This window comes from Jaculus jaculus, chromosome 2 (genome assembly GCF_020740685.1).
Source record: "Jaculus jaculus isolate mJacJac1 chromosome 2, mJacJac1.mat.Y.cur, whole genome shotgun sequence".
NCBI lineage: Eukaryota > Metazoa > Chordata > Mammalia > Rodentia > Dipodidae > Jaculus > Jaculus jaculus.
Window position 1 is genome coordinate 52,935,706 of NC_059103.1, and position 14,892 is coordinate 52,950,597.

Consider the following 14,892-nt stretch of genomic DNA (forward strand, 5'->3'; position numbering starts at 1 on the left):
TATCCCTATGAAGTCACCTAAATTTGCAGGTGTGTTCTCAGAATATGTGCCCTTTAGTAAGCATGCTACCCTGTGCTGTACCAGATCAGTTTTATTAGAGTTCTGGTCTCATGTTTTTGTGGGAGTTGAGTTTTCCTTCATTCCTTTTGGGGCACTTTTGTTACCTCAAAACCAAATTTCCTAAGGAAAAAGCAAAGTGATGAATAATAATTTTCCTTTAACTACTGGTTTTGAAAATAGTGTTGTTGTTTTTAAATATTTTATTTATTTATTTGAGAGAGAAAGAGAGAATGGGCGCACCAGGGCCTCCAGCCACTGCAAACAAACTCCAGACGTGTGCCCCACCATGTGCATCTGGCTTACATGGGTCCTGGGTAATCGAACTGGGGTCCTTAGGTTTTTGCAGGCAGAATGCCTTAACTGTTAAGCCATTTCCCCAGCCAAAAATAGTGTTGTTTTAGTAGCTATGAAACAACTTTTCTGCATGTGTGTATGTGTAGTAAATGTGGTGTGATGTGATGTGAGTGTAGTGTGTGCATATGTGCATACTGATGTGCAAAACCCAGTGCACAGATGTGCAGACGTCAGAGGAGAGTTTTTGTCCTCTGTCAGTCATTCTTACATTTCCTTGAGACAGAGTCTCTACCTTGGCTAGTGAGTCCCAGTGATTCTGTGGTCTCCATCCCCCACCAGACTGGGATCCCAGATGTGTGTGACCACACACAGCTTTTTCATGGGTGCTGAGGAATCCAACTCAGTCTCAGACCCTCATGTTTAAGTGGTAAGCAAGCCCCCACAACAGGTATTTTATTTTATTTTTAGGGTTTTTTTTTCTCAATTTTTATTAACATTTTCCATGATTATTAAAAGGATCCCATGGTAATACCCTCCCTCCCCCTCCCACCTTCCCCTTGGAAATTCCATTCTCCATCATATCCCCTCCCCATTTCAATCAGTCTCTCTTTTATTTTGATGTCATGGTCTTTTCCTCCTTTTATGATGGTCTTGTGTAGGTAGTGTCAGGCACTATGAGGTCATGGATATCCAGGCCTTTTATGTCTGGAGGGAGCACATTGTAAGGAGTCCTACCCTTCCTTTGGCTCTTACATTCTTTCCGCCACCTCTTCCGCATTAGACCCTGAGCCTTCGGAGGTCTGATTGAGATGTTACCCAGTACTCCAGTCACTTCTTTCCAGCACTGTGATACCTTCTGAGTCATCCCAAGGTCACTGCCATCTGAAAAGAGAAGATTCTCTACCCAAAGTGAGAATAGCGTTAATATAAGGGTATAAATATTAAGAGAAGTGCTTACTGGGCAGTTTGATAAGCATAGTATATACATTTTTCCAGACATCAGCAGATGTTACACCCCTAGGGCTCATGACTACCCTTGTTTTAAGTTTTCAGTAACAGGGATGTGTTTCCCCCCCATGGAGCTGGCCTCCAGTCCAATTGGAGGGTATGGTTTCCACCATGACAGACGTGTCACTATTGCACCTGTTGGTTCATTTGGGCTGGCTGGCCAATTATAAGGCTTGCAGTGTCCACTGCACAACAGGTATTTTATAACCTGTTTTAAGATCATTTTAGTAAAAGGGGTTCAGTGGGCTTGGAGCATACTCACTCACCACACATTTGAAAATGTGCAACTGCTATGTTTACCAACATCTTGTTAGTATTGGGAAGTGGGGATATTTACTAAATAAGTGTATATCACTGCCTGAAGGCATTCCAAGTAAGTGTTTTGGTCAGATCTCTTTTTGGATATGGTCACCATTACAATAAAGAACTGAACCTGGAATGGTGGTATCCACCTTTAATCCCAGGACTTGGCTTGGAGAGATAGCTTAGCAGTTAAGCACTTGCCTGTGAAGCCTAAGGAACCCGGTTCGAGGCTCGATTCCCCAGGATCCACGTTAGCCAGATGCATGTGTCTGGAGTTTGTTTGCAGTGTCTGGAAGCCCTGGCGTGCCCATTCTCCCTCTCTCTCTTTCTGTCTGCCTCTTTCTCTCTGTATCTGTTGCTCTCAAATAAATAAATAATAATCCCAGGACTTGGGAGGCAGGGGTAGGAGGATCGCCACGAATTCGAGGCCACTCTGAGACTACATAGTGAGTTCCAGGTCAGCGTGTGCTAGAGTGAAACCCTCCCTTGAAAAACCAAAAAATATAGAACTGATGATTCAAAAGTCAGGGCTTTAAAAAAATGTATCAGTCATTAACATACATCTTTCATCTTTATTAACCTTAAAGCACAATTAAATATATAGCAATTCACTCTAGAAATAATTGTTGGATTAGATGGTGCAATGGATAAAGTGCTTGCTATGCAAGTGTGAGTACCTGAATTAGGTCCTCAGAACCTTTGTAAAACCTGGAAGCCATAGAGGAGTGTCTGTAATCAAAATGTGCCTGTGGTGAGAAGGGAGGCAGACAGGAGAATCTTCCAGAAGCTCGTGGACCAGCTAGTCTGGCAGAACACAGCAGTGAAAAATGAGAAACCTTTCCACAAACAAGGAGGAAGGCAAGGAGGGACTGACACCCGAGATTATACTCTGACTTTCATATGTGTGCTGTGGCACAAAGTGTGCTTGCACACATGTATACATACATCATACTCATACATACCAAGAAAACAGAAATAATTATTATTTTATCTTTACATCTTTTTCTACATATACTGTATAATGGAAGTAGTGTGTTAGTACAGTAGTGTAATCATTAACAGTTTCTATTTGCAAAAACGTTTGAGGGGCTTGGAGTATGCTCGGTGGTAGAGCAGATGGTTACCATGAAGGAGTTCCTGGGTTCACTCCCCAGCACCCCTCACAAAACAATAAGAACCTATTATTTGAAAGCAGCTGCTGTACAGGGGATGGGTTTGATATCGTATGCTTGTATTGAGCTGGCTTCTGGTTTCATTTCAGGTAGTATCAGGTACAGGTAACATTTCCTTCCTGTCATTCTCCTTTTCCTGGTTCATCCTGCTCTTTCACACATTAATTCTGTTTTGAAAATTAAAAACAAAGTATCATTCTGTGTTATTATCAACTTTGGTTACATCCTACCATTAACAAGATTTATGCACTCCTGCAAATCTCTGGTAATCATCTCCTCCTTGGGTTACAGACACTCCCAGGGCAAGCCTTCTAATGCTTTCTCTGTGTGTAAAATAAATGTGAAGCAAAATAAATGTGAGGCATTCTGAGTCTAAAATTCATGACACAGCAAACAGTCAGCATGTAGCTTGCAAATTTGTTCTCTAGTGGTTAATAAATTACTTTAGTAGAGCTAATTGTGGTAACATGGAGGTTTTCTGGTCAAAATAAATCACTATTTTTTTTAATTTTAAGCAGTTTTTATAGGCTTTAGAATAGCTTACCTTGTAAACACTTATATAGAAAATTATGATGCTAATTAAATTCTAAGAATATATTAACTCAGCAGTCTATGAGTTGAATCCTAAATCGCATTGAATTTGAGATTGGCTCAGCATTTAATGATAAGAACTCAGGGACTTCATTTGTTGTTTAATGATCTTTGAACCTGTGATCAATGCTAGATTAAGGTAATTTCATGGTGAGGGGAGTAGGCGGCATAGCAGGTGGCTTAGACAAGTCGTGGGTCATTTTCCAGTTGAGTAAACAAGACCAAAGGGTAGAACCTGGTAGGATGGCCATAACTTTGTAAACAACCATCACCCAGGCTGAACCCCTCCTTGGCTGTTTGTGAAAAGCAGGGCAGGCAGCAGCTAGGCAACTGCAAATATAGCAGCCAGGCCCAGAGGCAGATGCTGCCCAGTGCCTCTGTGGTCCATCAGTGGAGACAGCTGTCCTTTGCAGCTGACTCCTGAGGCTCACTTCCTTTCCATCCCAGTGAGCAGTACCCTGACATTTGAGTGGGCCAGGATAGTGCCGCTCAGTGATGCTCATTTTGGAAACAAGCTAGGAGAACTGCCCATCAGATCACGTATGAGCCTTGAGTGCAGATCTGTTGAGATTTCTGGAATCTTGGAGGCCGTCCCTGCTTCTGTCCTTGTTTAGATAGTACGATTTTTCATCTATAAATAAGAGCTGAACAGTGTTCCTAGTTACCAGCAGTGCGACCTTAGATGAGTAGTTAATACCACACTTTGGAAAGGCCCAACCTGCAAGGTTTACGTAACTCACAGAATTTTAAATAGTTGTAGTCCTCCCCTCCACATGTTAAAAAATTAGGAGATCATATGCCTAGTGATGTAGCTCAGTTTGTAGAGTGTTTGCATAGTATATATACTAGGCCCTGGGTTGAGCTCCCAGCACCATGTAAAACTCAGCTGGTAGCTCATGCCTGAAATCCCAGCGCTTAGGGGACAAAGGCAGGGGCACCAGATGTTCAAGTTCATCCTGGCCTACATAGCCAGCTGGAGGCCAGCCCCTGGGATACCTGTCTCAAAAATACATACATCTCCTTAAAAATATGTAGATTTCTTTTGCTTTGTTTTTAAAAATGTTCCTTACCAGTCAGTGCAATACATCCCTTTTGCTTGTACATTCATTTTTTATTACCTGGCCTTAACAGAGAAGCATTTTCTGCTGTGGGTTGGTAGTTTCCTTTTGTCTAAATTAAGGCTCATTATACTAGCCTATTCATGTTTATAGATAAAAGTAATTTGGAAAGCTAAAGCTACTAGCATGTATGGCCCTCTGATGTTTGCTTTATTTTGAGACAGGGTTGAGCTGAGTAGCCCAGGCTGACCTCAGCCTCTTGATCATCGTGACTCAGTCTCTTGAGTGCTGGGATTACAGGCCCGTACCACCATACCCAGCTCCCATCTGATTATTTTTAAAAAGGGATTTGGGAATATTTTTCTTGCAGGTATTTGAAGGAACCATGAAAGTAGTCTTATTTATTTGTTTATTTATAATATTTTTTGTGTTTGTGCATGTGAAAGGGCACATATCCCCCATCCTGTCAGTGTCAGCACGTCGGGATTACAGAAGCTGCTGTGACTCTCAGCCTGGGGACCGAACATAGGTACTTCATTGTGAGCTGCAAGTGCTTTATCCACTGAGCTATCTCTCTAGCACTGTTCTGTTGTTGTTGTTGTTGTTGTTTAAAGAAAAGGTTGTACTCTAAGACCCTTTACCCTCATCCTAAATCTTATGAGGGTCTTCTTTGGTGAGGTTAATAATATTTATTATAAGGACTAAGAGGCTTCAGTTAGTTTCTGCTGGGTGGGGATGTCTTCTTCTTCTTTTTTTTTTTTTTCGCGACATGTTCTCACTCTGTAGCTGAGGCTGTTCTGAACTTGTAGACAAGGCTGGCCTTGAACTCATGGTGATTCACCTTGTCAGTTTTAGGAATAAGCCATTATACCTGGCCTGATTTTTACCAAGTTTACCATATGAAATTGTTCATTATGTGTATCTTATTCCTCTTTTCGCCTTTGAGCAGTTGAATATGAGCTTGTTTTGGTTTCATGAGCATTCTGTGTTTAATTTGGTGAGGGAGTTTTTTTTTGTTTTTAGCTCAGTCAAATTCTTGGCATAGGAGAGACATGTGGCATCTGGCTGACATGTGAAATAGTTAGGCGGGTTTGTAAATGCTGCAAACATTGTGACATTTCTCCATAAAGAGTATTTGAAAATAGTTGATGGCTTCTCTGGCTGCTGCGTTGGTTGCTGGGGTTTAAAGCCTCTTGTTGTTCTTCAGTCTGTGATGACTGGTGTCGTGTTTGGTTTTCAGGCTGTGTCAGAGCCTCTCTAAGTGTGTAGATAAAGCTTCAAAGTGCTTATAAGAACAGTTAAATAGGAAACATATGTCTAGTTGGGATTTTGGTGCTTGAGGCCTGGCTTGCCAGAATCAAAACCATAAATGATCAGGGTCTGGGACAGGCAGACAGTGACCTAGAAAATGGAGCGGTGAGTAGGGGGCTGCTGGGAGATGGTTCAGCTGTTAAAGGCACTTGCTTGCAAAGCCTGCTAGCCTAGGTTCAATTCCTCAACACCCACATAAAGACAGACAGACATTTGATTGCAGTATCAAGAGATCCTCACATATCCACAAATAGGTGCAGATGAGTAATTTTTAAACTATTTTTTATGTATTTTATTTTTATTTACTTGATGGAGAAAAAGGGAGAGAGAGGATGAGAATGGGTGCTCCAGGGCCTCCAGCCACTGCAGACTAACTCTAGACGCAAACACCCCCTGGTGCATCTTGCTAACATGGGTCCTGGGGGATCAAACCTGGGTCCTTTGACTTTGCAGGCAAACACCTTAAGTGCTAAGCCATCCCTCCAGTCCCCCCCTTTTTAAACATATTTTATTTCTATTTATTTATGAGAGAGAGAATGGGCACACCAGGGCCTCTAGCCACTGCAAATGAACTCCAGATGCATGTGCTACCATATGCATATGGCTTACATGGGTATTGGAGAATCAAACAGATCCTTAGGCTTTGTGGGCAGTTGACTTAACTGCTAAGCCATTTTTCCAGCCCTAAATGAATAATTTAAAATTTTTAAAAATTTATTTCAAAGAGAGACAGGGAAGGGAGGAGAGAGAGAATGGGCAGGGCAAGACTTCTTACCACTGAACAAAAATGTCAAATGCATGTACCTTTAACCTCTGAGCCATCTTTCCAGCCCCTAAGTGAATTTTTTTCCGAGGTAGCTATGATTGTTACTCTCTTGTTGCCTGAAAACAACAGGCATTTTATTTTTTATATAGGCAGCTATGGAGTCGTCAGAGAGTGAAAGCCCATGTGAAGAAACTGGTCATTTTCCCCTCCATCCATTAGTGTGCCCTGTGGAGACCAAGATAAGACTTCCCTGGATGGGCAGCATCAAGCCTTCCACTATTACATTCTGTTCCCACATTCCCACAAGAAGCTCCCTGTATCTCAAGGATGAGAGCACTGAGCTGTTGGTGTGGCTTTGATCTTGAGTGTCCCCTGGACCCATGTGTTACAAGCCCGTGCTGCTATGTCTGGTGGGAGGAGCTGTCATTCAGATGGTGTTCTTGAGGCACATATTAGGACCCCAGTCTCTCCCTTCCTCTTGCTCTTTTTGCTTCTTGTGCTATGTGCTCCACCTCACTATAGACCCAGAGCAGCAGGACCTGTTGACTCAGTGACTATAATTTCCAAACCTTTCTTCCATAGTAGATGATTGCTCAGGTATTTTGTCATAGTCATGGAAAGCTGACTAACACAGTTGCAAATTGGAGCCCCCCATGACACAGATTTCTATTCCCCCCCAACCATGACTTTTTCAAAGCACAGCTCCACAGCCTCCCATGCTATAACCAAAAATATATATCCTTTAGGAGACCATAGGACATTGGCATTTATGAGTTGGAGAACCTTTTCTGTAAAAGTACATATTCTGTAGGTGGTTTTTCACTATTTGCAATGACATTTAAACAAAGTGGAACACGAGTGCTGAAGCCCCAGCCCTAAATTTGCCTGTACCATGGCAACCAGGAGATCTGGCACCTAAAGCAGTGACAAGGCCATGTGTTGAGTCAGCATAATGAGACCTAGATTTTTTTTCTTTCTGTTTCAAGGTAAGGTCTTGCTGTAGCCCAGGCTGACCTGGAATTCACTATGTAGTCAAGGTGGCCTCGAACTCATGGCGATCCTCTGCTTCCCAAGTGCTAGGATTAATGGCATGTCCTACCATGCCTGGCAAGACCTAGATTTTTTGTTTTGTTTTTTGAGGTAGGGTTTCACTCTAGTCCAGGCTGACCTAATTTTTGTTTTGTTTTGTTTTTCAAGGTAGGCACTCATTCTAGCTCAGGCTGACTTGGAATTCACGCCCAGCGCGACATAAATTTTTGTCTGTATAAGTTAAACCAGATAGTATAGTGGAGGGCACTATCCAGTTTTAGCCTTCAGTAGTAATGAGGTAGCGAGATTCATGTTTAGCTCAGTATTGTAGCCTACTCCCTCCAAAGCACGTGTTGCTGAAAATGTTTCAGGGTCACTTTTCTCCTGTCCAATTATGTCTTGCTTTTTTGACAGCCTGTAAGCAAAGGGCTTCAGATATGAAATGGTGGCATAGTGGTCAGGGTTTTTGTTTGTTTGTTTTTTTTGTTTTGTTTGAGGTATGGTTTCACTTTAGCCCAGGCTGACCTGGAACTCACTAGTAGTCTCAGGGTGGCCTTGAACTCATGGTGATCCTCCTACCTCTGCCTCCCAAGTGCTGGGATTAAAGGTGTGAACCACCACACCCGGCTTATTGGTCAAGGTTTTTAAAGTTGGTATTGGTTTTAAGGGTATGTTTTTGAAATGGCTCTGCTAGGAAGTCTAGAAATATAATGGAGAAAAGTTTCCTGAAATGATCTGGTGTTAGCTTTCCATTACTAAAACAAGTACCTGTGTGGAGGAGAGCTTCACTTTGGTCAGAGTTCTGGAGCTTTTTGCCCATGGTCAGTTGGCCTCACGGCTTTTGGATCTGTGCTGAGGTGACAGCATAGCGCACCACAGTGAGGAGCCAGTGACGAGCAAGCTGCTTACCTCACAGCATGGAGAAGCTAGATGACATGGAGCGCCTCAGGATCTCCTGCAAGGGCCCACCCGCCCTGCCCTACACCCTCCCACCACTTTCCTGCACGCCAAGCGGAAGGCCAAGCCTTTAACTTGTGGTTCTGAGGAGCACCCCAGATCCAAATTAGGGGCCTGAGAAGTCTTAGGAGATAAGACACTTTGGAGGCTAGACAGCATGAGAAAAATACAAGAAATTGGCTACATTTAAAAAACATATATGTAATTTTCATGAGCTAGTTTTATTTTTTTAAATAAACAGCAGTAAAATAGCCATCTGATGAGTTTAATGCTTAACAAATTGAAGTGTAGAGCTGGAAAGATAGCTTGGTGAATAAAGCACTTGCTGCACTAGTGTGAAGACTTGAGTTTGGATCTGCAGAACTCAAGTAAAGCCAGGCATGGGAGTGGGCCTCTGTAATCCCAGCATGCCTAGTGTGGCAGAGGTGGGAAGACGACAATTACCTGCAAGCTTCCTCTCCAGCTAGCCTGGTGAATGAAGTGGTGAACAACAAAAGCAGCACCCTGCCCTGGAGACCTCCACACATCATACTCCTTCCCTCCGAAAAACATGTAAGTGTAGAATAATAAATGTGCTCATATGTTTTGTAAGTATCTTGTTGAATGAGACTATAGATGATATTCTTGTGATCAGCACATTTTTTTTAAAGTCCCCAAAGTTTTTATTGATCCCAGTGATATTCAAACATCCCCATAGTCCAAAGTCTTTTAACTGAGCCATAATAACAAACAAAACATAAAAACCTCCTAAAAACCATAATGACACAGAATAAACACTCACACTGCTGAAGATGGCACTTGGCATAGCAAAGACATACCCAACCCATACACAATTTAAAACAACCTGGGCAAACATCAGACTCTGTAGCTCCAAGTGCAACAACTCTAGTCAGTGACAAGTCTCCAAACCCAATAATTCTAACCAGTGACAAGTCTCTGGAGTTCCAATTCTCCCCCTCCAGCTAGGCTACTCACTGTCCTGAAAAACTTCATCTTGGGCCAGAAGCTATCCTTGCCTATCATCTAATAGTCCTGGAATTTGTGCTGGGTCTCTGCTCCAACCAATAATTCATCCATATGACTCGATTGGGCCAGCATGCAGGTATCTGAACAAGCCTGATTCACACTATCCATGGCCCATGGCCATTTCCAAAATACAAAACCATGTTGAAAATTCAATGGCCTCTCTTTCCTGTTTTTGTTGTACTACACAATACCATGCGGACTGCCAACTTGCCAACTCCGGCAGAGTGGGAAAGGTGGGGAGTAAGGGTGACTTTGAAGAATAGGACACTCCTTCAGCATTCAGGCCCTTTCCAAAGAGTGCACATTCTTTCCCTTGTCCCAATGCAGGTCAGCTAGCCCAAATCTCAATAGTTATAATCTCTCAAACAATTGCAACTGAATGGGCAACAGTTTGGGTCCAAAATTTTCTTTTTTTTTTTTTTTCTGTGCCGTACCTTCCATTTCTATGTAATGCAACCCTGCACAAGTTCTCAATAAAGGGGCATAATAGCAAGCCTCTCACACAAACTGCTTCTAGCCTAGTCCAGGCAAATTATTTCTCACCCTCATAAATCCTTAGTTCTTACTGCATGTAAGTCTTTCAACTCTGACCAGAATGATCCATCAAGCTATACTTACAGCACTGCACGGTATCTCTTAGGCCAAGGTTTAAAAGCCTTCCACATTCTTCTTGAAAATCAGCTCAAAAGACCAAAATCCATGCAGTCAGGGTTCTAGCAGCAATGATCCCACTTATCAGTATCAGCTTTACTATTGCAGTCAGGTTTTCATTACTGGCAGCAAACACCTTATGGCTCTTACAATGTTTCTACCCTCTCTTCCCAATATTCCGTGTGCCTTGGCAGGTGTGTTATAAGTATCATTGAGTTTTGAGCTTTCACCATCCTCTAAATTTGTCCTCTGATGAGTTTTGAGTCTCCTCAGTATCTACCACCATCTCTCTGGAGGAGGGTGTCAGGCTTGTGGTAGACCAATAGCAGTTGCAGGCCCAAGAATCAAAGAACTCAGCAGCTGCTCAGCCCATGTGACCAGATGTCTCAGCAGTCCCAATCCAGCACTGAAGGCCTGGAGGCTTCCTGAGGACCCGCAGGTTTTCAATCTACTCAGGTCTTCAGTTGACACTGGTCTTCAGTCCACGCTGGAAGGCAGCAAGAAGCTCTGGCAACCAAGTGGAAGGAAGGAAGGGGCTCTTTTCCCTGAGACCTTCCATATATAAAGTCCTCCTCTGAGAGGGGCCGCCTGCTCTGGAAGGATTTCCTCCTTTAGCTAATTCTGATTAGCACATTTCTAAGTGAAGTACTGTTTTATTGGAAAACTTGATATCAGGAAAGATTTTTACTAGATCCCTTTACTTTTGGAATTGATTGTTCCTTTGTTAGACTTTTTGTAGGTTCCTGTGCCACTGTGTATATGAATGTTTGCATGTTCTATTTAATTAGCATGTTAGTTGCATTTCTCATTGTTGTAACCAAATAGCTGACAAGAACCTAAGAGTAGAATTTATGTTGGCTGACAGTCCATCGCAGTGGGGAAGGCAGGGCTGAATTCATGGCTGCAGGAGTGTCTGGCAAGCAAAGAAAGGAAATGCTGACCCTCCTCTTCCTTTTGATTCAGTCCAACATCCCAGCCCATGGACTGGTGCTGTCCACATTCAGTGGCCTTTTCTCCTCAGTTAAACACGAGAAACACCTCCTCAGATATACCCAGAGGTGTGTGTGTCTCCTACTGATTCCAAATCCAGTCACGTTGGCAGTGAAGGTGAACCTTCACAGTTAGAGTTTTGAAGTCCGTTTTTACAGTAAGACTTCCCAGATGTTGGATAAACCTTCCATTTATGAATGTTAAGACAGAAAGTAGGTGTGGTAGTTTGAATATATATAACCCCTATAGACATGTTTGAATACTTAATCCCCAGTTAGTGGTTGCTATTCAGGAAGGTTGTGGCATGTTCAGGAGGTGGAGCTTTGCTGATGAAAGTATGTTACTAGGGGTAGGCCTTGGGGTACTATAGCCCATCCCAGCTTACTATTCTCTCTCCACTTCTTCCCTGGTGACATGACAAGGTGACTATGGCTTCCTGCTGTAGCCATGCCTTTCCCACCATGATTAACTTCTCTTGAAAGGATAAGCCCAAAATAAACCCTTTTCTTTCCTTAAGCTGCTTGTGGTTAGGAATTTTGTCCCAGCAATAACGAAGTAACTGATACACTATGTAAAAGGCACTCTAAAAGCTATCAAATATATATGACTGGTTTTAAGCCCAACACATTTAAAAGGTTCTTGCTAGGTCTCTGACTTTTTCAAAATAAATGCTCGTAATCCAGTGATGTGTTTATATCATTTTTATGAACTATTTTAATTTTTCTAACTCTCATAGGTATTTTGAGTTCCACAAATAAATATCATGTCAGAATCCATATGTACTATTTGAACCAAGAGTTAAAATGATACAGGACAAGGAATTCTCTCTTTTTTTTTTTTTTTTTTTGGTTTTTCGAGGTAGGGTTTCACTCTAGCCCAGGCTGACCTGGAATTCACTATGGAGTCTCAGGATGGCCTCGAACTCACGGCAATCCTCCTACCTCTGCCTCCTGAGTGCTGGGATTAAAGGCATGCACCACCACACCCAGCTAAGGAATTCTTTTGAAAGTTTTATGTGTGTGGGGGGAACCTACCAGGATTTCCTACTGCCAATAAATGGCAGACATGTGTTAACTTTGTTTGGGTCCAACTTTCTGTGGGTGCTGGTGAATCAAACTCTAGGGTTGCAGGCTTTTCAAGCAAATGTCCTTAATCACTGAGCCATCTCTTTGGCCCCAGCATTCTTCTTTTAAAAAAAAATTTAATTAAAAAAAAGGTAATTGCTTTCAAAGCCTGCCAGCCTAGGTTTGATAAAGCTCTGGCCATGCAAGCATGAGCACACAAGTTTAAAGCCCAAACCCCACATAAAAAAAACAGAAGCTGTGTGTGGCAGTCTTCTGTAACCCCAGCATGCTGACCACAAGATGGGAAGCAGAGGCAGGAGAATTTTCCTGAAGCTCCTGAACCACCTAGCTTGGCAACCACAGCAGTGAATAAGAAGAAAGACTCCATCTTGAGCCGGGCGTGGTGGCGCATGCCTTTAATCCCAGCACTCAGGAGGCAGAGGTAGGAGGATTGCAATGAGTTTGAGGCCACTCTGAGACTCCATAGTGAATTCCAGTTCAGCCTGGGCTAGAGTGAGACCCTACCTCAAAAAAAAAAAAAAAAAACAAAAAAAAAAAACCAACAACTCCATCTCGAATAAGGTGGAAGGTGAAGGCTGATAACCCAAGTTGTCCTCTGACCTCCACATGTGCCATGGTACACATATGCCTATATTCACATATGCTAACCCGTGTGTGTGTGTGTGTGTGTGTGTGTGTGTGTGTGTGTGTGTATGTGTAAATATATACATACACACACATCAAAAACAGGCTGTACTTACTAGTCCAGAAGGTTGATCTGAAGGGTTGTTGATAGGTGTAAACAAACAGGATTTCACTACTGAGTGACTCAGGATTCTTGGGAAGGCTGGGACTTCTGCTCAGCTGACTAGCTAAAATGTGTGCCAAATTGTTTCACAATGACAGCACTGTATCTTCATTGAGAAGTAAATTGTCTTCTCTTTTCAAATGTAGGTTATATATTTGGGCAGAACGCCAGAAGACGCATATAGATTATTAATCGTGGGAGACACTACGTATATTCCATTCAGGTAAATATGAGAATGATGTGACAGATTTCATTCATTGGTACTTCTCAGAAATATCTTGGTGGAAGTTTCTGAACAAATGATGTGGCAGATAGGCATGTTAGGTGGTACAAGTGACACTGTAGTTATTGTTCTTGATAGTGGTACTGGGCATGCTGTCATGGGGCTGTCTTCTACAGCATCCCTGGCCTGTGTTCTAGATGGCCAGGATTCCCCCATGCCCACTTCAATGATCTGAACCCCAAATGTCTCCTGACATGGCCAGCTGTCCCTGGAAGTGGTTGGGGCTATAGTGAGGAGCCATGTCTCTCTCTGAGCACGGCCCTCACTCTGGTGAGAATCCAGGACTCTCACAGATTCCTGACCAAAATGAGGCAGGGAGTTCCCTGTTGTCAGGAGATACTATCAATATTCTGTCAGTCACTTTCTGTGGCAGTAGCTGACCCTGTTTTTCCTGGAACACAGCCAGCAGAGGTTGGGGGTGTGGGTATGAATGTAGAATCACCAGCAGCAAAACCTGTCAGGCAGCTGTGCTGTGGTGGTGGTAGCAGCATTGTCACTCCATAGAGGTTAGAACCTCACCTCAGACCTGCCATGGGGTTGTCTTAAGAGTGTTGGTAGGGGGACTTCTTGTTCTTTGTGTGAAATAATGTTACTTGTTTTATATCTTATTAATAACTTCATACCTTGTTGATAATTGCACATCCTTTCACAATTAGTTCATCATTTTAGGATTGCTGTGTATCCCTCATTATCATTATTTAGGAAGGTGACTATTTGAGAAGGTTGTGGCTGTGTCTTTTAAAACATGAGGTGGGCCAGAGAGATGGCTCAGTTGGCAAGTTGCTTGCTGTGTGAGCACGGGGATCAGAGTTTGGATCCAGCAGGCTTGATGTTGTGCACCTGCAGTCTTAGCACTGGGGAGGTGGAGGTGGAAGGATTCCCCAGGGCTTACTGACTAGCTAGACTAGCCTCATTCGTGAGTATTAGGTTAAGTGAGAGATCAGTCTCCAAAACTGAGATGGAGAGTGATAGAAGAAGACACCCAACATTGACCTCTGGCCTCCACGTGCATGTGTGCACACATGCATCCTCACCTACCTTCACTTGTACACACATGCAAATATATCTACACATACACACATGGATGTGCCAAAAGTGGGGGAAAAAAACCCAAGCTTATGAATTTGATGTCATTTGAAAAAATTTGGGATGAGTCCCCCTAACCATGTGCAGGTAGCCTATGGCACCCTCTGTGGCCATACTCCATGAAATGCAGGTTTGTTGGGATGGTGTGCAGAGTTCATTGATGGACTAGAGGTTGTGATGGAGCCTCCATCAAGAGTTAGAGGCGAGGGCTGGAAAGATGGCTTAGTGGTCAAGGGGCTTGCCTGTGAAGCCTAAGAACGCATGTTCAAATCTCCAGGTCCCAAGTAAGCCAGATGCAAAGTGACTCAAGTGTGCAATATCGCACATGTGCCACAGGGGGCTGCACACATCGGGAGTTCATTCAGAGTGGCTGAAAGGCCCTGATGCGCACATTCTCTCTCTGTGTCCCTCCCTCTCTGTCTCTCTGCTGCTTTC

At 43.1% G+C, this 14,892-nt stretch overlaps 1 protein-coding gene across 8 annotated transcripts in view; it reads left to right on the forward strand.

The window, feature by feature from the left end:
* Cdc14b (cell division cycle 14B) overlaps window positions 1-14,892 on the forward strand; it is a 115,807-nt gene that overhangs the window by 52,794 nt on the left and 48,121 nt on the right. For all 8 annotated transcript variants that reach the window (XM_045142942.1, XM_004656847.2, XM_004656848.2 and 5 more), the window contains exon 5: window positions 13,235-13,311. In XM_045142942.1, coding sequence (XP_044998877.1) covers window positions 13,235-13,311 — 77 coding nt within the window. The remainder of the gene's footprint in view (window positions 1-13,234; window positions 13,312-14,892) is intronic.